General features: G+C 34.2%; 1 protein-coding gene and 1 long non-coding RNA gene across 2 annotated transcripts; one reads left to right on the top strand and one right to left on the bottom strand.

The window, feature by feature from the left end:
* The first annotated feature begins 2,587 nt into the window (after positions 1–2,587).
* Positions 2,588–9,839, top strand: LOC127874292 (post-GPI attachment to proteins factor 2-like). The gene is made up of 6 exons (XM_052418518.1): positions 2,588–2,763; positions 3,167–3,311; positions 5,662–5,772; positions 7,047–7,147; positions 7,818–7,926; positions 9,625–9,839. The coding sequence occupies exons 1-6, from the start codon at positions 2,623–2,625 to the stop codon at positions 9,756–9,758; spliced, it is 741 nt and encodes a 246-aa protein (XP_052274478.1). The 5' UTR covers positions 2,588–2,622; the 3' UTR covers positions 9,759–9,839.
* Positions 9,840–16,276: 6,437 nt separating this feature from the next.
* LOC127873528 (uncharacterized) lies at positions 16,277–17,822 on the bottom strand. The gene is made up of 3 exons (XR_008046220.1): positions 17,354–17,822; positions 16,911–17,096; positions 16,277–16,617 (listed from the first exon to the last, which is right to left on the bottom strand). It is a non-coding gene; the product is annotated as an uncharacterized LOC127873528 (long non-coding RNA).
* Between the last annotated feature and the right edge of the window lie 496 nt (positions 17,823–18,318).

Raw genomic sequence — 18,318 nt, 5'->3', positions numbered from 1 at the left:
ATTTATGGCGGTACTAGAGTGGTCATTAAATATGTCCGTGTATGTTTCCTGTCTCCCATTCACTGTCAGAGGCGTATTTAGGTGGGGGCTAGGGGGCTAAAGTCCCCCCCCCCCCCCCAGCTGGCTGGCTAGATACGATTTAAAAAAAATGAGCCCCTTACAGTTTCAATCCACTTGTGTATTTCCTGTCATTTGCCCCTAATTAGGCCATAAACAGCTGTCGATTTGTGTGATTAGCCCCAAGGCATGTGTTCAGACGATCTAACCTTCGTCAGCTAAACTTCACGCTTCATTGACCGTAAGTGAAAAACTGCGCTATTTGATAGGCTAAAGGAGATACATTCAACAGAACAAAACAGAACTTTATTTTCCCCCACGTATATAAGAAATACAATATTGGCAATATAACAAAGTACAATATTTAGACTTCCTATAATTTTTACAACAACAACACATGTTATACAGTGAGAGTGAGGGTATGAACGGTAGAATGAATATATACCGGTATAGAAGATATTGAATTTGTAGAATGAAGCAACACCAATACTCATACATAGTTGTTATTGCCAACTAATGAAATTCATCGATACATTTAGCTATAGGTAAATGCTTACAAATGGCTGTCGCATGGGACTTATGAAAAACAATATTTCAATTTGTAGCAATTAAAGAGTTTAGACGAACGCATTGGACAATCATCATTATATTTTCGGTAGGTTTCTATGATGAATTTAAATAGGTAAATGTTAACAAATGGCTGCCACATGGGACTTGTAAAAAACAATATTTCAATGTGAAGCAATTAAAGAGTTTAGTCGAATGCAATGGACAATCATCATTAATTTTTCGGTAAGTTTATTTGATGAATATAATTCGTATTAGCTCTTGAGAGTGATAATCCTTTTGAGTAACAAGTTATTGCCAGTGAAATTCGACAGCACACTTAACGAATGGCAATAGATTTTTTTTATACAAATTGGACTTACTGCTTTGATCTTCATCCATAGTTTTTTAAATTAAAAAGGACTCAAAAATGAAGAATTACTTTGCTAGTATGAAACTTAATCATTTAAATAGGAGGTCCACCCATCTAACACTGTTAAAAATGTCTGGATAAAGATTTTGTCTCCCACCACTTTAGTGGTTTGAGAAACATTTGAATTACCCTGTCTGTCTGTGTCTGTCTGTCTGTCTGTCTGTCTGTCTGGGTCTGTCTGTCTGTCTGTCTGTCTGTCTGTCTGTCTGTCTGTCTGTCTGTCTGTCTGTCTGTCTGTCTGTCTGTCTGTCTGTCTGTCTGTCTGTCTGTCTGTCTGTCTGTCTGTCTGTCTGTCTGTCTGTCTGTCTGTCTGTCTGTCTGTCTGTCTGTCTGTCTGTCTGTCTGTCTGTCTGTCTGTCTGTCTGTCTGTCTGTCTGTCTGTCTGTCTGTCTGTCTGTCTGTCTGTCTGTCTGTCTGTCTGTCTGTCTGTCTGTCTGTCTGTCTGTCTGTCTGTCTGTCTGTCTGTCTGTCTGTCTGTCTGTCTGTCTGTCTGTCTGTCTGTCTGTCTGTCTGTCTGTCTGTCTGTCTGTCTGTCTGTCTGTCTGTCTGTCTGTCTGTCTGTCTGTCTGTCTGTCTGTCTGTCTGTCTGTCTGTCCGTCCGTCCGTCCGTCCGTCCGTCCGTCCGTCCGTCCGTCCGTCCGTCCGTCCGTCCGTCCGTCCGTCCGTCCGTACGTCCGTCCGTCCGTCCGTCCGTCCGTCCGTCTGTCTGTCTGTCTGTCACACTTGATGTCTGAACTCAAGTTCTTGGTTGTTTTACATGCACTTTTATCATGCAAAATGCTGATTAGATAGCAGGAAATTGCATCATTTCAATGTGCGATTAAAAAAAAAATCGACGACGAGAGGGGGCACCCCTCCCGCACCCTCCCCGCTTGAGCCCCCCCCCCCCCCCCCCTCTCAAACATTTCTGGATACGCATCTGCACTGCAATGTTCTAAATGTCTATGCGACAATGAGCGGGCACGTGAAACTTAAGAGCAATTTTGGTACACTTTAATTTAATGTGAATATGGACATTCTTAACTGCTTACATATTTACATGATGCGTTCGCGTGTATTGTTTACACTTAAAAGTATGAAGGCACTCGCTACAAAGACCCAGCCGTAGTGGACCGCAGATTCCATGTTGACATGTTTGTGTAATAGCCAGTCGCAAAGTTTTTTTTCGCTTGTCATCTACCGGTTATTGATCATGGTTCTCTACAAGGTAATGACGTTAGTGATTTATTGTGTTTGTCGCATCCCCCCCCCCTCCCTCCACCCACACCCACCAGCACACACAACACACAAGACCACTATACAATAGAAAATATTTCAATAACGTCGAAATGTCAGAAAATTTCAGATATAATTAAATTTATTACAACTTTCGTGAGTCTAGTAAATTACGGGTTCTCACATAATTCAGCCTCATGTGCGGAACACGGACTCTAGATATACGCTCCGTGTTGCGGAAGGACCTCACAAACTGCGAAATACACAGGCGTTGTTAGTTAAATGCTATTACGCATCATACAAATATAGCTGTATGTAACCTACGTAAGGGCCGACAATTATCAAAATAGCAACAGCGCTCTAGGACAAATATGGAGAAAAATACACTTTGCTACGTAAAAGCATCGCATTTGGGATATTTTACTATGGGATTGCCCGGTCTTGCCACGTTTATTGCGATAGCTTACTCCATATTGTATGACTTTAAGGGTTCTACCGCGACACACTGTAATGTAAGTGCTTTCGGACTGTCGGAATTCGGATAAAAGACTACTACAATAAGTAACATTGTTCACTTGTATTCTCGTGATAGTTATTTCTTAGACAAACATGTATTGCAAACGAAACTAAACGAAGTTTTTCTTTCAATTATATACAAATATATGATATGCTCATATTTTGAGCTCTTCAAGAAAGTTACCAATGAATGTTTAACTTACTTGATTCCAGGATAACTAAGTACAACGGCACCAAAAGACTAATGGGATTATCATGTTTAAATTAATAGTTCTTGATACAGTATGGGAACTGATATTTTACATTCAATATTTGTTATTGAAATACAGTAATGCATAAAGTCTATTAAAAATCAGTGTCCATTTCACTTTGTTTTGCTATACTTTTTATTGTGTGCAGGTTCGCAACATCCTTCCCACTGTGAGTGCATGCATCAGTCGCTGTCCACAGTGTTATATCTGGCGGATCTTTATCGCTCTGCATGCAGCACCAAGGTTCATGTTTGCAGCTGCCTGGTATAATTGGTACATGCAGGTCCAAGTAGGTAGGCACATGTATAGGTTGCTCAAGATACAACAGCTATTTGAGGAAATGTCTATTTTATTTTGCTAAATATCTTTTAGTAATTATAATTATGGGGTACTATATAGTAGCCTGAGGATTAAGAAAGTTATAGAGTGGGAACTGGAGTGGTCAACATTGAATCGTTACAAAGGGTTATTTAGAGAAAGAAATCTGCCTTAAAATAATGTATTTACTTGATCAGCTCAAGTTTTTCATTATAAATACAATCACATTTATTTAAAATAATAACAACACAATACTCCTTGTTTATTATATATAAGACATAAGCATGCATTCATTATACTAGACAATTACAACTTATTACACACATAATTGAAATAAATTTTGGTTTGATTAATATTATTAACAGCCTTGATTACATGGTAAGCACATAAGATTATTTATTGCAATGAACTTAAAGATGTGTATTTGATGGAATATGCTCCCTTTAATATAAAAATAAATTTTATTACGACAAACGCTTTTTATGAACGCCATTCACAATGTGTTGAATACGTCATGTTTGTGTATATGCTGACAGGAGCCATCTCCGGATGTTGCATATTGAAATTTTGTGAAAACTGTAGTTCTTCACCTGTCATAGGTTTTGGACTTCTATATTTTGATCATTAAAAAATCATTAGAAGGGACCTTTTTATATACAGTTATTTACTAACAAACTTTATCAAAAGAATATACGAATATGATTTCTGGTACACTTTTGTCTTATAATGCTGATCTATACAGTTATCGGGATGGTATCCAGATATCACAAACAGATGTTCAGATACAAAATATGGAATCGGATCCACTAACACCCTTAATAAAAATATATTTCAAAGGTCACTTTAACTGTTGCTAAAAAGAACTACCTTTTACAAATCTCCAATTCCCTTTAAGCAGAGGGTCAGAAAGTAAAATACCATCAGATAAATAGCTCAGGGGGTAAACTACCCTCGAGTAGAAAGGCTTATCTGGTGCTCTGGATAGCATGAACCAATGATTTGTTCAGACATAAATACATGTAATTGTAAAATGTAAAATGTAAAATGCTTGCAGGAATACTATTATAGGTTTAAGAAGGCATTTTCTTTTTGTTTGAATGGATTTCTTTGAAAATTATATTTTTTATGAATTTTTTGGCAGCAGAGGGTTATGAACTTTCTAACCAAAAAGTGGTACCATGACTCTGAAGCATATACAATATGACACTGTATGCTTGGATGGGAAATATGAGAGGGCTGATTTGCTCTGTAGATTTTCTGAGAAAACTGTTTTATCCTCTGTACAAGAAGAATTGAAACAATTTTTGTCCACCATCTTTTGTATTTAAATATAGACACCCTCCCTGAAATCAGCAGAATAAACATTTCCGGAATATGAATGTTCTATCATTTAGTTTCATCTTTATACTACTTAATGAGAATTATATATTCTTCATTTACTTATTTTATTATAATCTTTTTAACGTGTTAAGCATGTATTAATGTGAGTAGTAACTCTATAACAAATTAAAAGCTTTATCAAATGTATGTACTTTAATACATACAGAATTTTTCTTTGAAATTGTGTAGTTATTGCAATCAAAGTTTTTCCCACCATTGAGAATTTTTCAATGCAACATTTCCAATCTATTGTTTTTCCAAAATATAGCAAAAAAGACCATTTTTAACCTTGAAAAGGGATATCAGCTTTGCACAATGAAAGATGGCAAAAATAAATGAAATGGTAATCCTTTTCACTAACCTTGCTAAACTTAAGTTAAATACAGCGGTGTTCATTTTAATGTAAAACAGTTTGACGATATATACGAAACAATTTTGGAATTTTGGAATTCAAAGGAAATGTCTGTCAGTTTGCCTAATGTTTTTGCCCTTAAAGAGAAGCATATGATGTAGTAATCGTCTGTCCATCATTGTGATGTTTCTTGTGTAGACCATAAATAAGGATGTATTTAAGGGATTCAAATTATAGTTTATGTAGTGATAGAGGGCATTGAAAGGAAGTTCAAAGTACAAGTACCATAAGTATATACAAGTATTTATGGAGGCTTTGTGCTTTGTTTTATTTTCTTGAACAAAGCATAACTATTGGTATAAAATTAATTGTAATAAAAAATAATATACGATCAAGAGAGAACTTTGAGTTTTCTGTACCTAAATGAATACCTGTAAGTAATACTGCTTTGATTTGCCAAATATTGATGGTTGGCTTTTCAATGTATGGTCAAAATTATGATTCCGGGGAATATGGCTCATACAGTGACAACGCTTATGTTCATTAATTACTGTGATTATATTTCATATTATATTCAACACTTATCATTCCAGGTAAAAGCCAGGCTTTATATGGATTGCTTGTGAAGATAACAATAGGCCTTCACGTGGTTGAGAATCTCATGCTGGTGACTTTAACCTGTGTGTCTTCACTTGAAAACAGAAGTAAGTGTTTTGTCTAGACTTTGTTGGTACTATATAATCGTCATTCTATTTCATTTTCAAAGAAAACCTTCATGGTAATCTAGATGAATATCCAATCAAAAAAAGGATTGTGTTGAAGAAACATTGTCAGAAAAATATTATCATGGCATAGATCACCAAGTGTTATCCCACTAGCCCAAATCATTATGCAAGCAAATTTGACATGTGAAATTTCCATGAGCTGAATTATATTCATTTCTTAATTTTTTATGTCCGCGATAGAGGGCATATAGTGATCTGTCTATAGTGATATAGTCTGTCTGTCCGTCCGTCCATCTGTCTGTGCGTCACACTTTGCGTTAAGGTTTCAAAAAATGCTCATAACTTCTATGCTGCTTCAGATGTAACCTTCATATTTGGTATACATGTGTTTATGGACAAGGCCTTTCCATACGCACACAAATTTTGACCGCTGTGACCTTGACCTTAAACTTAGGGTCCACGTTTAGGTTTCAAAATCTGCGTTTAGGTTTTGAAAAATTCTCATAACTTCTATCAAAGTGTTTTTTGGGGGCATATGTCATCCTATGGAGACAGCTCTTGTTCCAGCCAAGTGGCTATCTAGCTAATTCGGAAAAGTGCTGGACTATAAAACCAAGGAAGGCAGGTTTGATCTCCAGCTTGGCAACATTGCTTGTGTCTGGATTGGCCATGAGATTCTTTCTGCTGCCTAGTGTCCCCTATCTCAGATTCAAGTAGGGCGTTTTTAAGTGTTTGGCTGTTTGAGGGATTAGTAAGTGCACTAAGTAATGGACAAGCAGCTTACCCAGAACAAGCATGAGCTTGTTAACTTGCTGCAGTGGTATCACTGAAATACTTTTGAAAACAACGCACTTAACAAATAAACTATAAGCCAAGATAATATTTGAATGGGTACTAGGGACATTGGCAATAAGAATGTCATTGAAGAAGTGAACATTCAAAGCATAAGAATCATTAATAAGCTGTGAAAAATTATTTTTGTTACTACTTGCATCAATGATTTTTAAAGAAACAATCAATAAAATATTGTTATTGTATGCCTGTTTTATTTCTTTAATTTTTGACTACATCATTACTTATACAGTTCAATAATTAAAGTAACAAATAATATAAAAAAATAAACAAATCTGTCATGGAATATTTAAACTTTTGCTTAAGTGAATGTTTGGTCATTTACCAGTTAACCAACTGAACCCCCTTAAAACACATAATTCTATAGTTGAAATGTCCATTGCTTTTGCTTTTTTTTCCAGATATCCATGAAAACAGTTTTGTGCTGTTTATGGCTTGTTCCTGGCTAGTGTTCCTACTTAGTATAGTTCTCTCAAAATGGGGCAACAGGACACATCCTGAGGTAACATAGCCCAATTAACATTTTCCCATTCAGAAGCAAAGTAAAAATGGCTATGTGCAAGCAGCATGAAACCAGAACAGCCTGCGAGTAACTCACAGTCTGTTCAGGTTTTATGCTGTTTGCTGCTCATCAGTATCTGAGGGTTGACAATGAAGCATTTAAAACTTGAATCTAGTCAGAAAAGTATCTTATTAAATTTAACTTTCTAAGGGACTACATACATTTTGTGTAAGCGTCAAAATATGTATCTAAATGGTAAAGGTTTAAAACGTTAATGTCCGTACTCACTAGAAATGGAAGCTTTTTGATGCTAAGGTATAACAGTATTGAAAGAATAGTGGCTGTTTTGCTGACAGTTTTAAAAATTAAAAAAAAGTGAAAATGATTAATGATAGTCAAAGAAAACCATGTTTAAATGAACTTTAATTGTGCATCATATGCTTCATAATAGACTGTGTATGATACTATGCAAAATTTCAGCAAAATTCATATTTTTAATTTTTACTTCACAGAGATTTAAATCCTCTGGTAACAGATGTACGCATCATAAAAGTTCACCCCATGGGCACAGGTTCATTTTGGGTGACACTTGACTTGTCTGCATACACAAGAGTGGTTTTCCCATTACATACCTCATATATATTTCAGCCTAATATCACATATTTTTCAGGACAGGAAGTCTTACATGCTCAAGAAGCTGTTTGCTGTGATAAACATTGCCAGTTTCTCACTGGCACTCTATTCCTACTTCAGACACAACGCATACTGTGAGCCCTATGGTAAGTCTAAACAGCGACACTTTATTTTTAGCTCAGCGTTTTCGGAGACCGAGGTATTGTCATAGCCAGCTCGTCCGCCGTCCGCGTCGTGCTGAAACCTAAACATTTTGTTAAGGTTTTTTACATTGGCTCTAAAATCTAATTGCTTCCACCCAGGGATCATATTTTTTTCGGTTTTGTCGTTCCTAGACAGATCGGGGTCATGAAAGACCGATTGAAAATCCCAAACAGTCGTCTGATTCTGTTTGCTAAAATTCCCATGTCATGCATTTGATTACACACAGCACATGCTAACACACCCTAATGACATTCTTATCTTGATTAGGTGTGATATTTAGTTTGGATGGTGGTATTGTGTTGTCATCTTGTTTGTAGGTAGAGTAGCTTACATTCAGACCAAAGGTGATATTACATTTGGGGCCAGTGTATTCAAGGTCATCGTAACTCAAAGTAAAAAATGCTTTCTTCTAAATAAAAATAAGTTTGGATGAAGGTGTTGTGGATTAATTTTGAGTGTTGGCAGCTTTAAAGCTGAATCGTGACTGCAAATCTGACTTACTTCAACTAAATTTATTTGTAAACATTTGAACATTTATTTTCTTTACATGATGACATTTTTATATGTTTAAAATAATAAGTTTTTAGCTTCAAGTTTCATATACTTTTTAACTACTAGAGATTTTCCAAATTCAAACATGCAGTTGTGGTCATTACATTAGGTTACTAACCATCAAAGATGAAAGTACTCAAGCGTGCTTTCTTGCACCAGCTATTGTAACAGTTTATGGTGAAAATGATACGTGGATTAATTTAAAATTGTTGTTTTGTACAGCATTTTATCAGTTATTTATTTATTAATCAGTGCTTTAGTTAAAATTTGAAAAGGGCAGGTTGCTCATTATTATTGAAGGCACTTTAGCCTGTGCAGTTTATATGAAGGGTGCTTTCAGTATACATTCGGATAGTTTTTATTTGGTTTATTTGCTTAACAATTCTAGAATCAATGCAAGGTGCTCTAAGATCGCTTTGTTTGAGGTACAGGAAATAATACTGATTGAGTTAAGCTCAAATAAATTATGGTTCATGGTGTTTGATTAATCAAAAGGTTGAAAAGTCTTGTTTATAGCTATAGGTAGTTCTTTTGGAGAAAAAAGACATCAGTATTAATTTTAACACTGTCTTTTAAAAAAGATATTACATGTGTGATTTCATGTTACCATAATAGCTAAAAGACATCATCATAGAGTTTTCACAACAAATATTAGCTATGCTTCTGCTGCACTCATTAACCAAGACGAAACCATATCTATTATTCCACTGTGACCTTAACATTCAGTGCATTTCATTTCTTTGATCATGTATTTGAGCAAACAATGTCCTCATGTTGAAATATGTGTGCATCACTTTGATATGTGTGTATACAGATTTAACCCATTTATGCCTAGCATCTAGAAAAAAGGTCTTGGTAAACAGCGTGGACCCAGATGAGATGCTGCATGATGCAGCGTCTCATCAGGGTCTGCGCTGTTTGCTTAAAGGAATTTCTGTAAGAAATATTCTAAATATACAAGACATTCCTAATTTTGGAAATAAATTGATCCAATTTAGAAGGATAGGAGAGTCCACTAGGCATAAATGGGTTAAATTTGCTATAAGCATTTTGATTCATGCACAATCCCATTTGGATTTGCTTTTCAGTGTACAGTTGGTTTGCGTTTTTCGAGTATGTGACCATCTACTCCAACATTCTTTTCCACGGTACGGCCACGATTGATGTGCGGGAGTACTCTGCCGGTCTTGTTCTCACTGATCTCCTGCGCAAGCATAAATAGTGACATTCACTTGCAGTTCATGGTTGATACCTCTTTTAGATATGAAGTGAATGCTAGAGGTCTCTTGATTCTTAACCCTTAAAGCGCTGGAGCTGAATTTTAAAGGCCTTTGCAAACAGTTTGGATCCAGATGAGACGCCACAGAACGTGGCGTCTCATCAGGATCCAAACTGTTTGCTATTCTGATAGTATTCTTTAAAAAAAATCGAAGAAAATGCTAATTTTAGAAATTCAGCAGAAGACATTTTAGCAGACGACAAATTTCCCAGCATGCAAAGGGTTAATAAGATTGAAATTAGGATACTGGCTAATTTGAACAACATATTGTGTGTTTTTTAATGTGATACTATATTACCATCAGTATAACAATGAGAAAATCCTTTGAAGCCCCCAAAGGGGCTGCATGTAGCAGTTGCACTGTGAATCTTTCTGTCTGTCTGAGAATTTCCGTCTTGGTCATTCCTTTCCTATATAATGATGGATTTAAAATAATCTTTGTAAACTTCGATGAGAGGATGTTTGCATAAAAAACATGAAGGTTGATTTTATAATGAATTTGCACAAATGTAAAGCTTAATGAGAAAGAGTGTCAGATCTCTTTTTACCTGGTTTCCTTTCCTGGGTTGCCAAAATTATTGTCTTGTATATTAATTAACTTGAGCACATTCAGGGGGGCATATGTCATCTTAAAGTGACAGGTCTTGTTAATATAAAACATGTACTAGTCTTGCCATTTTAAAAAAATTATTATTTTTTTGCATGCAAAAATGCGCAAAACATTTTACAACTATTTGTATCTATGAAATTTAAGTTGTTGACCATGGTATTACCAGAGGCGTAATTCATTACTATACTTGACGTTGTGGAGAAGGGTTTGCAAATGACAATCAATGATCATCATCACCATTATGATCTCTTTACCAAATCATAATCATGCAACCTCAGAATTGGTCTGCATGTGTCTGTCACTAGAGTAGTACACATCTCCATTTTACAGTCCTTTGATGTTAGCTTAAATGCTCATTACTCTCACATTAACAACATATATACTAAATCATTCTTATCACAGGAGGGAATTCTGTATAAAAAAATTTTTTATGTATGTAATAATAGAAACAAGGAGTGCAACTTCATTTGCCGAAAAACTACACCATCTTTACTGTAAACCATGTAACTCGAACAATTTTAAATGGTGTAGTTTTTCGGCAAATGAAGTTGCACTCCTTGTTTCTATTATAGAATATATACACACAAAAAATTATACAGGATTCCGTCCTGTAATTCTTATTAGCAGAGTTCTACATCCATAATTATCTTCCTGTAAGTGCAGAGCTGACAGTGTTGCAAGGTATCACAACAAAAACTATTCAGCAGTGTTTTCTTTATGTAAATATCTGTTAGGCAGCATTTATTTAGCCTTATACTGGTGTGTAGACATGTTTTGCTATACTATACTAAAAATAGAGAGTTTATATTCAAGGCAATAGAAATTTCTGTTCTTTTTAAATAGAGAATATTAAAAGTAACTGATGATTTTGTTTTTTTACTAGACTGAACAAAAAATTGTGTATTTCCCCTCCAAAAACCTTGAATGCATCCTGGACATTTTCCAAGAATTAGAATGATTAATATGTACAAAGTGTCATCAGTTTACTAAGATAGTTTGAAAATATACTTAGGGAAATTATTAATACTTTACATGAATAGCAACTTAATCTTGTATTAATTATATTTAAAAAATTGTAGTTTTAATGTGAGTTTGCTGAAATGTTCCAAACTAAACATGAAAGGAACAGGACAAATCTTGTCACTGTCATCATGCCATATTCATTTTATGCATTCTTATATTTCTAACATGATTTTGTTTTACTTATATTATGTCTTACTTTTGTAGCTCGGCTGTTTTCGGAGGTATTGTCATAGCCAGCTCTTCTTCGATGTCCGCGTTGTGCTAAAACCTTAACATTTTGTTAAGGTTTTGAACATTGACTCTAAAATCAAAGTGCTTCAATCAACAACTTTGAAACTTCATATGTACCTGCACCATGATTTGTTCTACATGCCACACCCATTTTAGGGTCACTAGGTCAAAGGTCAAGATCACTGTGACCTGTAAAAAGATAAAAAATAATTCTGACAAGCTTTCATTTATTCAAAACTGCACCCACAGCCGAGCGTGGCATCCGTTATGCGGTGCTCTTGTTTTATTGATTTCAGTTAGCATTTAATAATTATTTGTTAGCATTTCTAGTGAATGCTTTGTTTTCATTGTATATCCATTTCCTATATTAGAGCTTTGTAATTTATGCCTGAAACTGTATAATGTCTGTTCAATTTGCACATGTTCTTCTTGACACAAAAATGCAATGTGATACATTGAATCGGGGTACTTTACAAAGGGTAATGCCTAACGAAATGTTTTTTACATAACACTTCTGCTACAATTAGGGAGCTCACCATGTTCACTAATTATTCAATAAGTGATGCTCACCATTTGTTTGTTATGGTTGTTGAGATTGATTTTAGAACACCACTGATGAACAATTAAACTAAATTGAATAATTAAACACATTAAAATCAACGGTTAATTAACCTTACAGAATATAATGATTATGAGTGTTTTTCTTTAGTGAATGTATAAATACTCTTGTATCTGGAAAATGGCAGGGTAAATTCTTGCTTAACCCTTTCAGTGCGGGAACTGAATTTTAAAGGCCTTTGCAAACAGTTTGGATCCAGATGAGACGCCACAGAACGTGGCGTCTCATCAGGATCCAAACTGTTTGCTATTATGATAGTATTCTTTGAAAAAAATCGAAGAAAATGCAAATTTTATAAATTTAGCAGACGACATTTAAGCAGACGACAAATTTCCTAGCATGCAAAGGGTTAAGTATTGAACATTTGCATAAGTCAAGGTCCTTAATAATCTTCAAAATCTAGCTTTTGTTAATGGATGTTTTAATGAGTTGGTTTTATATTCTGTTTTGGCATTTAGTTTGTGGTTTGTTAGTGTCAACTGTTGTCGTGTTGATGACTTTGTGTTATTTGCTTCATTTACATTTTATTGTTGTTTTGTTTGTTGTTTTGGTTTTTGTTGAATGGTTTTCTGGGTAATCAGATTTTGTTCAATTGTGATATAAAAATTCTGTACTTTTATGTTGTTAACTTAGGTTTTTACTAGCATTTATTTTGAAAACTGCAATACGTGTTACTTATATAATATGCTTTTATTACATAGATTTAGAATCATTTTGGATTGTCCGAAACTGTTAATACAAAATATATCAGGAAAAAAGGTTAAAAGAATTTTTCTTCGTGTAAAACTGACACTTTGCTAACCAAGATAAATGTATTGACATGTGATGAATGATTAAATGTTTGTCAAAAAGTTGCAATATTTGAATCACAATTTTTTATAACATTTCTTAGTAGCAATATATTTTTTCATGTTGATAATAAACTAAAATGCATAGTTTAATATTGTATATTTTACCATATTTATATTAGATTTGTATTATTAGCTTAGAAGATGAATGGTACTTAAATATGTGTAATGACAGTGTGACATTTATGCCCAATATTGCCTTCTTGACTTGTAAAACTATATGATATATATTAACTATGTGTTTTTGTTAAGTATGATTTGATCATTTTATTGTTTGTTGGATATTTGAGTTATTATTTACGCCTGTTTGTTGTTGTAACACCAGGATAGTGATTAACATACATGTATAATATATGTCAAGCCATTCACTAACATCATAGAGCTATGCAAATATGTTGACATGTTGATTCTTACACACATATATATGCATATAAATGCACATGTATTACCTACTTGTAATCATACATACAGCTATTTTTGTATTTAGACGGGATATTTACATACAATTTGTCAAAGTTTGTACATATTTAATAAAAATGACATCTTTGTGCCTCTCCAGCTAAGGTGACATATAGAAGTTGCACTGTATGTCTGTCTGTCTGCATATCTATGCCAATTTTCAGCCTTAACTCTGCCATACACTCATGGGTTTTGAAATAACTTGGCACACATGTCCACCAATATTTGAGCAAAATCCCATCTGTAACACCATTTTTCCCTCCTCAAAGGTCAAAGTCAAACTTAGTGGAAAACGGTCCTGTTTGGCCATAAACCAGCTATAGAACAAGTGTCGCAGCCATAACTTTGCAAAATAATGATGGATTTTGAAATTCTCAGCCGTAACATTACCAATATATATGGTGGAATTTAAATAACAAATCATCATAAGACAATGTGTCACGTGTAATACTCATGTAATTACCTCAAAGGTCAGGGTCACACTTAGAGGTGAAAGGTCGTATTAGGCCACAGAACAGCTCGTTGGGACTGTAAACTTTGTCATTCATCATGCTAATTTAATGTAACTTACCTCTAATGATCCCATGAGGAGATGACATTTTGTATGTAGAACTTGTCTGTCTATGTGAGAGGCCAAGGTCACATTTTAAGATCAGAGGTCAAGCAAGGCCATGAAACATCTCATTGGGGCTGGGTTAAGGTCACACTTTCAAATCAGAGGTCAAGCAAGGCCATGAAACATCTCGTTGGGGTTTGGCCAAGGTCAACCTTTCGAATCAGAGGTCAAGCAAGAGCATGAAACATCTCATTGGGGCTGTTACTTTGTCATTCATCATGCATCTTATTACACATGTCTTGTTGAATATATTATCTAGAGTTTATTAGTTATTAACATTATTGCAATATTTCCTCCCAGTAATTTAGTAAGTTTTTTGCACATCCATTTATTGCTTTGATACAGACCTCACCTGTTTACATTCTGTTATCTTATGTAATGTTCTAGTCGGAATTTATATAGATAGTATATTTTTATCACATACCTTACTATAAATAGTAACACAATTAGTAAATCGAGTATTTTATCACATACCTTACTATAAATAGTAACACATTAGTCAATAAAGTATTTTATCACTTACCTTACTATTAATAGTAACACAATTAGTCAATAAAGTATTTTATCACATACCTTGCTATATATAGTAACACAATGAGTCAATATTTTTCTGAAATAGATTTGAAACGGCCGGACAGGTGTCATGGGCCCATAAAGGCACACCTTTGGAGGCATTTGCCCGCAGGACAATACTGTCAAAAGTGTGCTAATATTGCCCATGGAACACCATTGAAATGTAATAACCTATAAATATTATGTTTAAGTATTGAATAATTATATCTGCAATGTTCTGCAACTGTTAAAGCAATAACAAAATGTTATCATCCATGTTTTTAGAATGAATTATGTACGTATTTTAATCTTATTATGCTTCCGAGTTTTCACCAGATAATGCATTACATTGCATGTGGTGTTTTGATTACATACAACCAATAATGTATTTTAAATAGTTTATTTTATCATAGAAACTATAATAAAATTTGTACCTTTTACTGAGAGCTTGTACTTGTTATATATTTTATTGTGTAAGATTTTGTTTTGTTAGTTTTCCTAAACACAACATGCTCACTGTGAGCTTTTAGGGATGGCCTTCCCTTCTCAAAAAAGTGTGTGAAATGTACGTTTTACGTACGTTTTGCGTGCGTTAAACGTGGCGGTATTGGCACTGCGTTTTTTGTGCGCTTTTTCTTACCGAGTGAGTTTTTAACAAAAACAAACAAACAAGAAAATGTGTGCTTTTTGTGGATAAATGTGCGCTTTATGTGCGTTAAACGTGTGCTTTTTATAAGTGTGTTCAATGTGCGCTTTTATGTGCGTTAAATGTGCGTTAAACGTGCGCTTTTTATATAAGTGCGTTTTTGACTACCATTTATGTGTGTAAAATGTGCACTTTTAAGTGCGTTAAATGTGCGCTTTTTGTGAGTTAAATGTGCGCTTTTTGTGAGTTAAATGTGCGCTTTTTTTATTTAAAAAGCGCACATTTAACTCACAAAAAGCGCAGTTATAACCCACATAAAAGCGCACATGTGTGTTAAAGTGCGCTTTTATGTGCGTTAAATGTGCGTTAAACGTGCGCTTTTTATAAGTGCGTTTTTGACTGCCATTTATGTGTGTAAAATGTGCGCTTTTAAGTGCGTTAAATGTGCGCTTTTTGTGAGTTAAATGTGCGCTTTTTTATTTAAAAAGCGCACATTTAACTCACGAAAAGCGCAGTTATAACCCACATAAAAGCGCACATGTGTGTTAAATGTGCGCTTTTATGTGCGTTAAATGTGCGCTTTTTAAATAAAAAAGCGCACATTTAACTCACAAAAAGCGCACATTTAACGCACGTTAAGCGCAGTTATAACCCACACAAAACGCACAATTAATGCACATGAATGGGAGCAAAAAATGCACTCACAAAAAGCACACATGTGCGTTAAAGGTGCATCTTTTGCCTTAACAGTTGATTCAATTATATGCTGTTAAAATTTTTTTTTAATTCAGATATGCAATAAAAACCAATAATTATATAAACATATATATTTGTGTATTTTAATAATTACAAGATAATTCAATTTTATACTTTAATGTACACCAACATTTTTTAACATACATGAGTAATTAAATATCAATGGCAATTTGATGAAATAAATATAAACATAATTTGATTATAAAAAAACAAAAAATAATAGCATACTATAATAACATGTACAGTATATACACACGAACAGCTATATACATAAGAAAGATGCATATCAATCAAGGCCTTTCAGCATTTCTTTGAGGCAGCGGAGTGCAGCTCTCATCTTTCTCTCCAAGTCTGCCACCAGCCGGTCAAACTTCTTTGCAACTATTATACTGTCATGGCCTTTGCGCGATGCGTCTCGTGCATATTCTCATTTGATCAGGTCCTGAAAGATATTTTATAATGTAAGTGTTGAATATTGCTGTTATGGTAATCTTGTTGCTATAAAAATTATAAATTTAAATCAAAACTAGTTTGTTTGCTTGTTGTTTTTGGTTGTTTATTTTGCAATTTTAAACCCCTGATCACATGTGACTTAACGCTTTTCATAAATAAATACGTTTGATACAAAATACTGTTCGAAAATGTACCAAGATACGTGGTCTCATTTTGCTGTGTGGACTGGTCGGAAGTGTGACACCTTTAAAATGCAATAACCAGTACCCTGTATAGTTTTACCTCTAAACAAACTCAGCTTTTCTTGGTCAAGGAGAGGGCGCGGTTTTCCCACTCCTGTTCTCCTCATGTCGGCCAGCTTGTGCAGGGTAAAACCTGGTATTCAAGTCCATACATCAGGTAGTCTCTCTTTTGCTCCTTTTTTTGGCAGGCGATGCGATGATGCACATTCTTTCCATGGGGTTTAACCTTTTAATTTAAAAGTTCTCATTTAATATGGGGGAAAAATCTGACCATTAATGACCAAAAATAGGTATAAATAACTTTAAGATGACAATAACCATAAAATACAGCCATAATAATTCAAATGGTGTTGTTTTTCTTTAAAATTGCATTACATTTACTCATCCATTTACATTTCCCAGTGACAATACATAAATATGATAATGATCATAATTAATTCAATAAACTAAATAAAAAAGGGATGCAGAATTGAAAATACGAACCTGTTACAACAGACTGTTCTTCAGTATTCCAAAAATACAGGCAGTTGTTGAACTAGACCATATCACTTTATATGTCTTTAACCACCCACTTTTAATCTCCTTTATTGTTGATTTACACATTGTAGTAAATACACATTTTTTTCATCACACAATACTTCATGCTGAAAGTATTTCAAGACATTTTACACTTGAATAATAAGTCTTAATTCTAGCTTAAAGTCAGTTGCTGATGCTGCTTGTTCTCAAATAGATGGTGCCTGAACAAATCAAAAGTATATCAACACCCCTTAGTTAGGCTTAGATGGAGGACTGATAGGGACTGGCTATTCTCTTATCTGATACCATGCTGTGTCTAAGCCAAAAATTGCATAATTTGAGAAATACTGATAAGGCAGTCATTTCAACACCAAAATATTTATTGAATAATACACAGCACCCTTTACACATTATATTTAATTGTAAATATTTAAATATAACATGCTGAATGGTTTTAGCAAATAATTTAATAGTATAAATATTATTTTAATTGCCTTTTAAAATGTATGTTTATGGTCAATGTGGTAGACATTAATTGTATTAGGGTATAAATATCAGTATAAGAAAGTTCAAATACTTATTTATGTTGAGGAAATATAATTGATACTATCAAGCCCACATAATACTTTTGACACTTTCAATATTTTTAATTAGTTACGCACAGTCTGATTTAGGTGGAAATTTTTAGAAATGTTTGAGATTAAAACGTAAGCAATAGGTATGCATTGAAATTGTATGATAAAGTATGTAAACATTAAACAGGTTAATATGGACAACCAGTAATTATTCAAACTGCCCCTTATATTATTACAGGTTACTGAGATATATGTCTATGTTTAATCATTTGATGTAAATAAATTGTTAGAGCCTGCAACAATTTTGTTTCTTGTTCAATTTCTGTACAACATTTGCTAAACGGTTGTTAAAGA

Source organism: Dreissena polymorpha, chromosome 3, assembly GCF_020536995.1.
Source record: "Dreissena polymorpha isolate Duluth1 chromosome 3, UMN_Dpol_1.0, whole genome shotgun sequence".
NCBI classification, from domain to species: domain Eukaryota; kingdom Metazoa; phylum Mollusca; class Bivalvia; order Myida; family Dreissenidae; genus Dreissena; species Dreissena polymorpha.
This window is presented reverse-complemented; position numbering and strand designations above follow the sequence as displayed.

What these genes read in the sequence shown, in the direction of transcription:
- LOC127874292 (XM_052418518.1), top strand. Translation starts at nt 2,623, where the DNA reads ATGGAGAAAAATACACTTTGCTACGTAAAAGCATCGCATTTGGGATAT. An exon ending in GTACATGCAGGTCCAAGTAG is followed by an intron (nt 3,312 to 5,661) that starts GTAGGCACATGT and finishes TTATCATTCCAG; the next exon opens with GTAAAAGCCAGGCTTTATAT. An exon ending in GTCTTCACTTGAAAACAGAA is followed by an intron (nt 5,773 to 7,046) that starts GTAAGTGTTTTG and finishes TTTTTTTTCCAG; the next exon opens with ATATCCATGAAAACAGTTTT.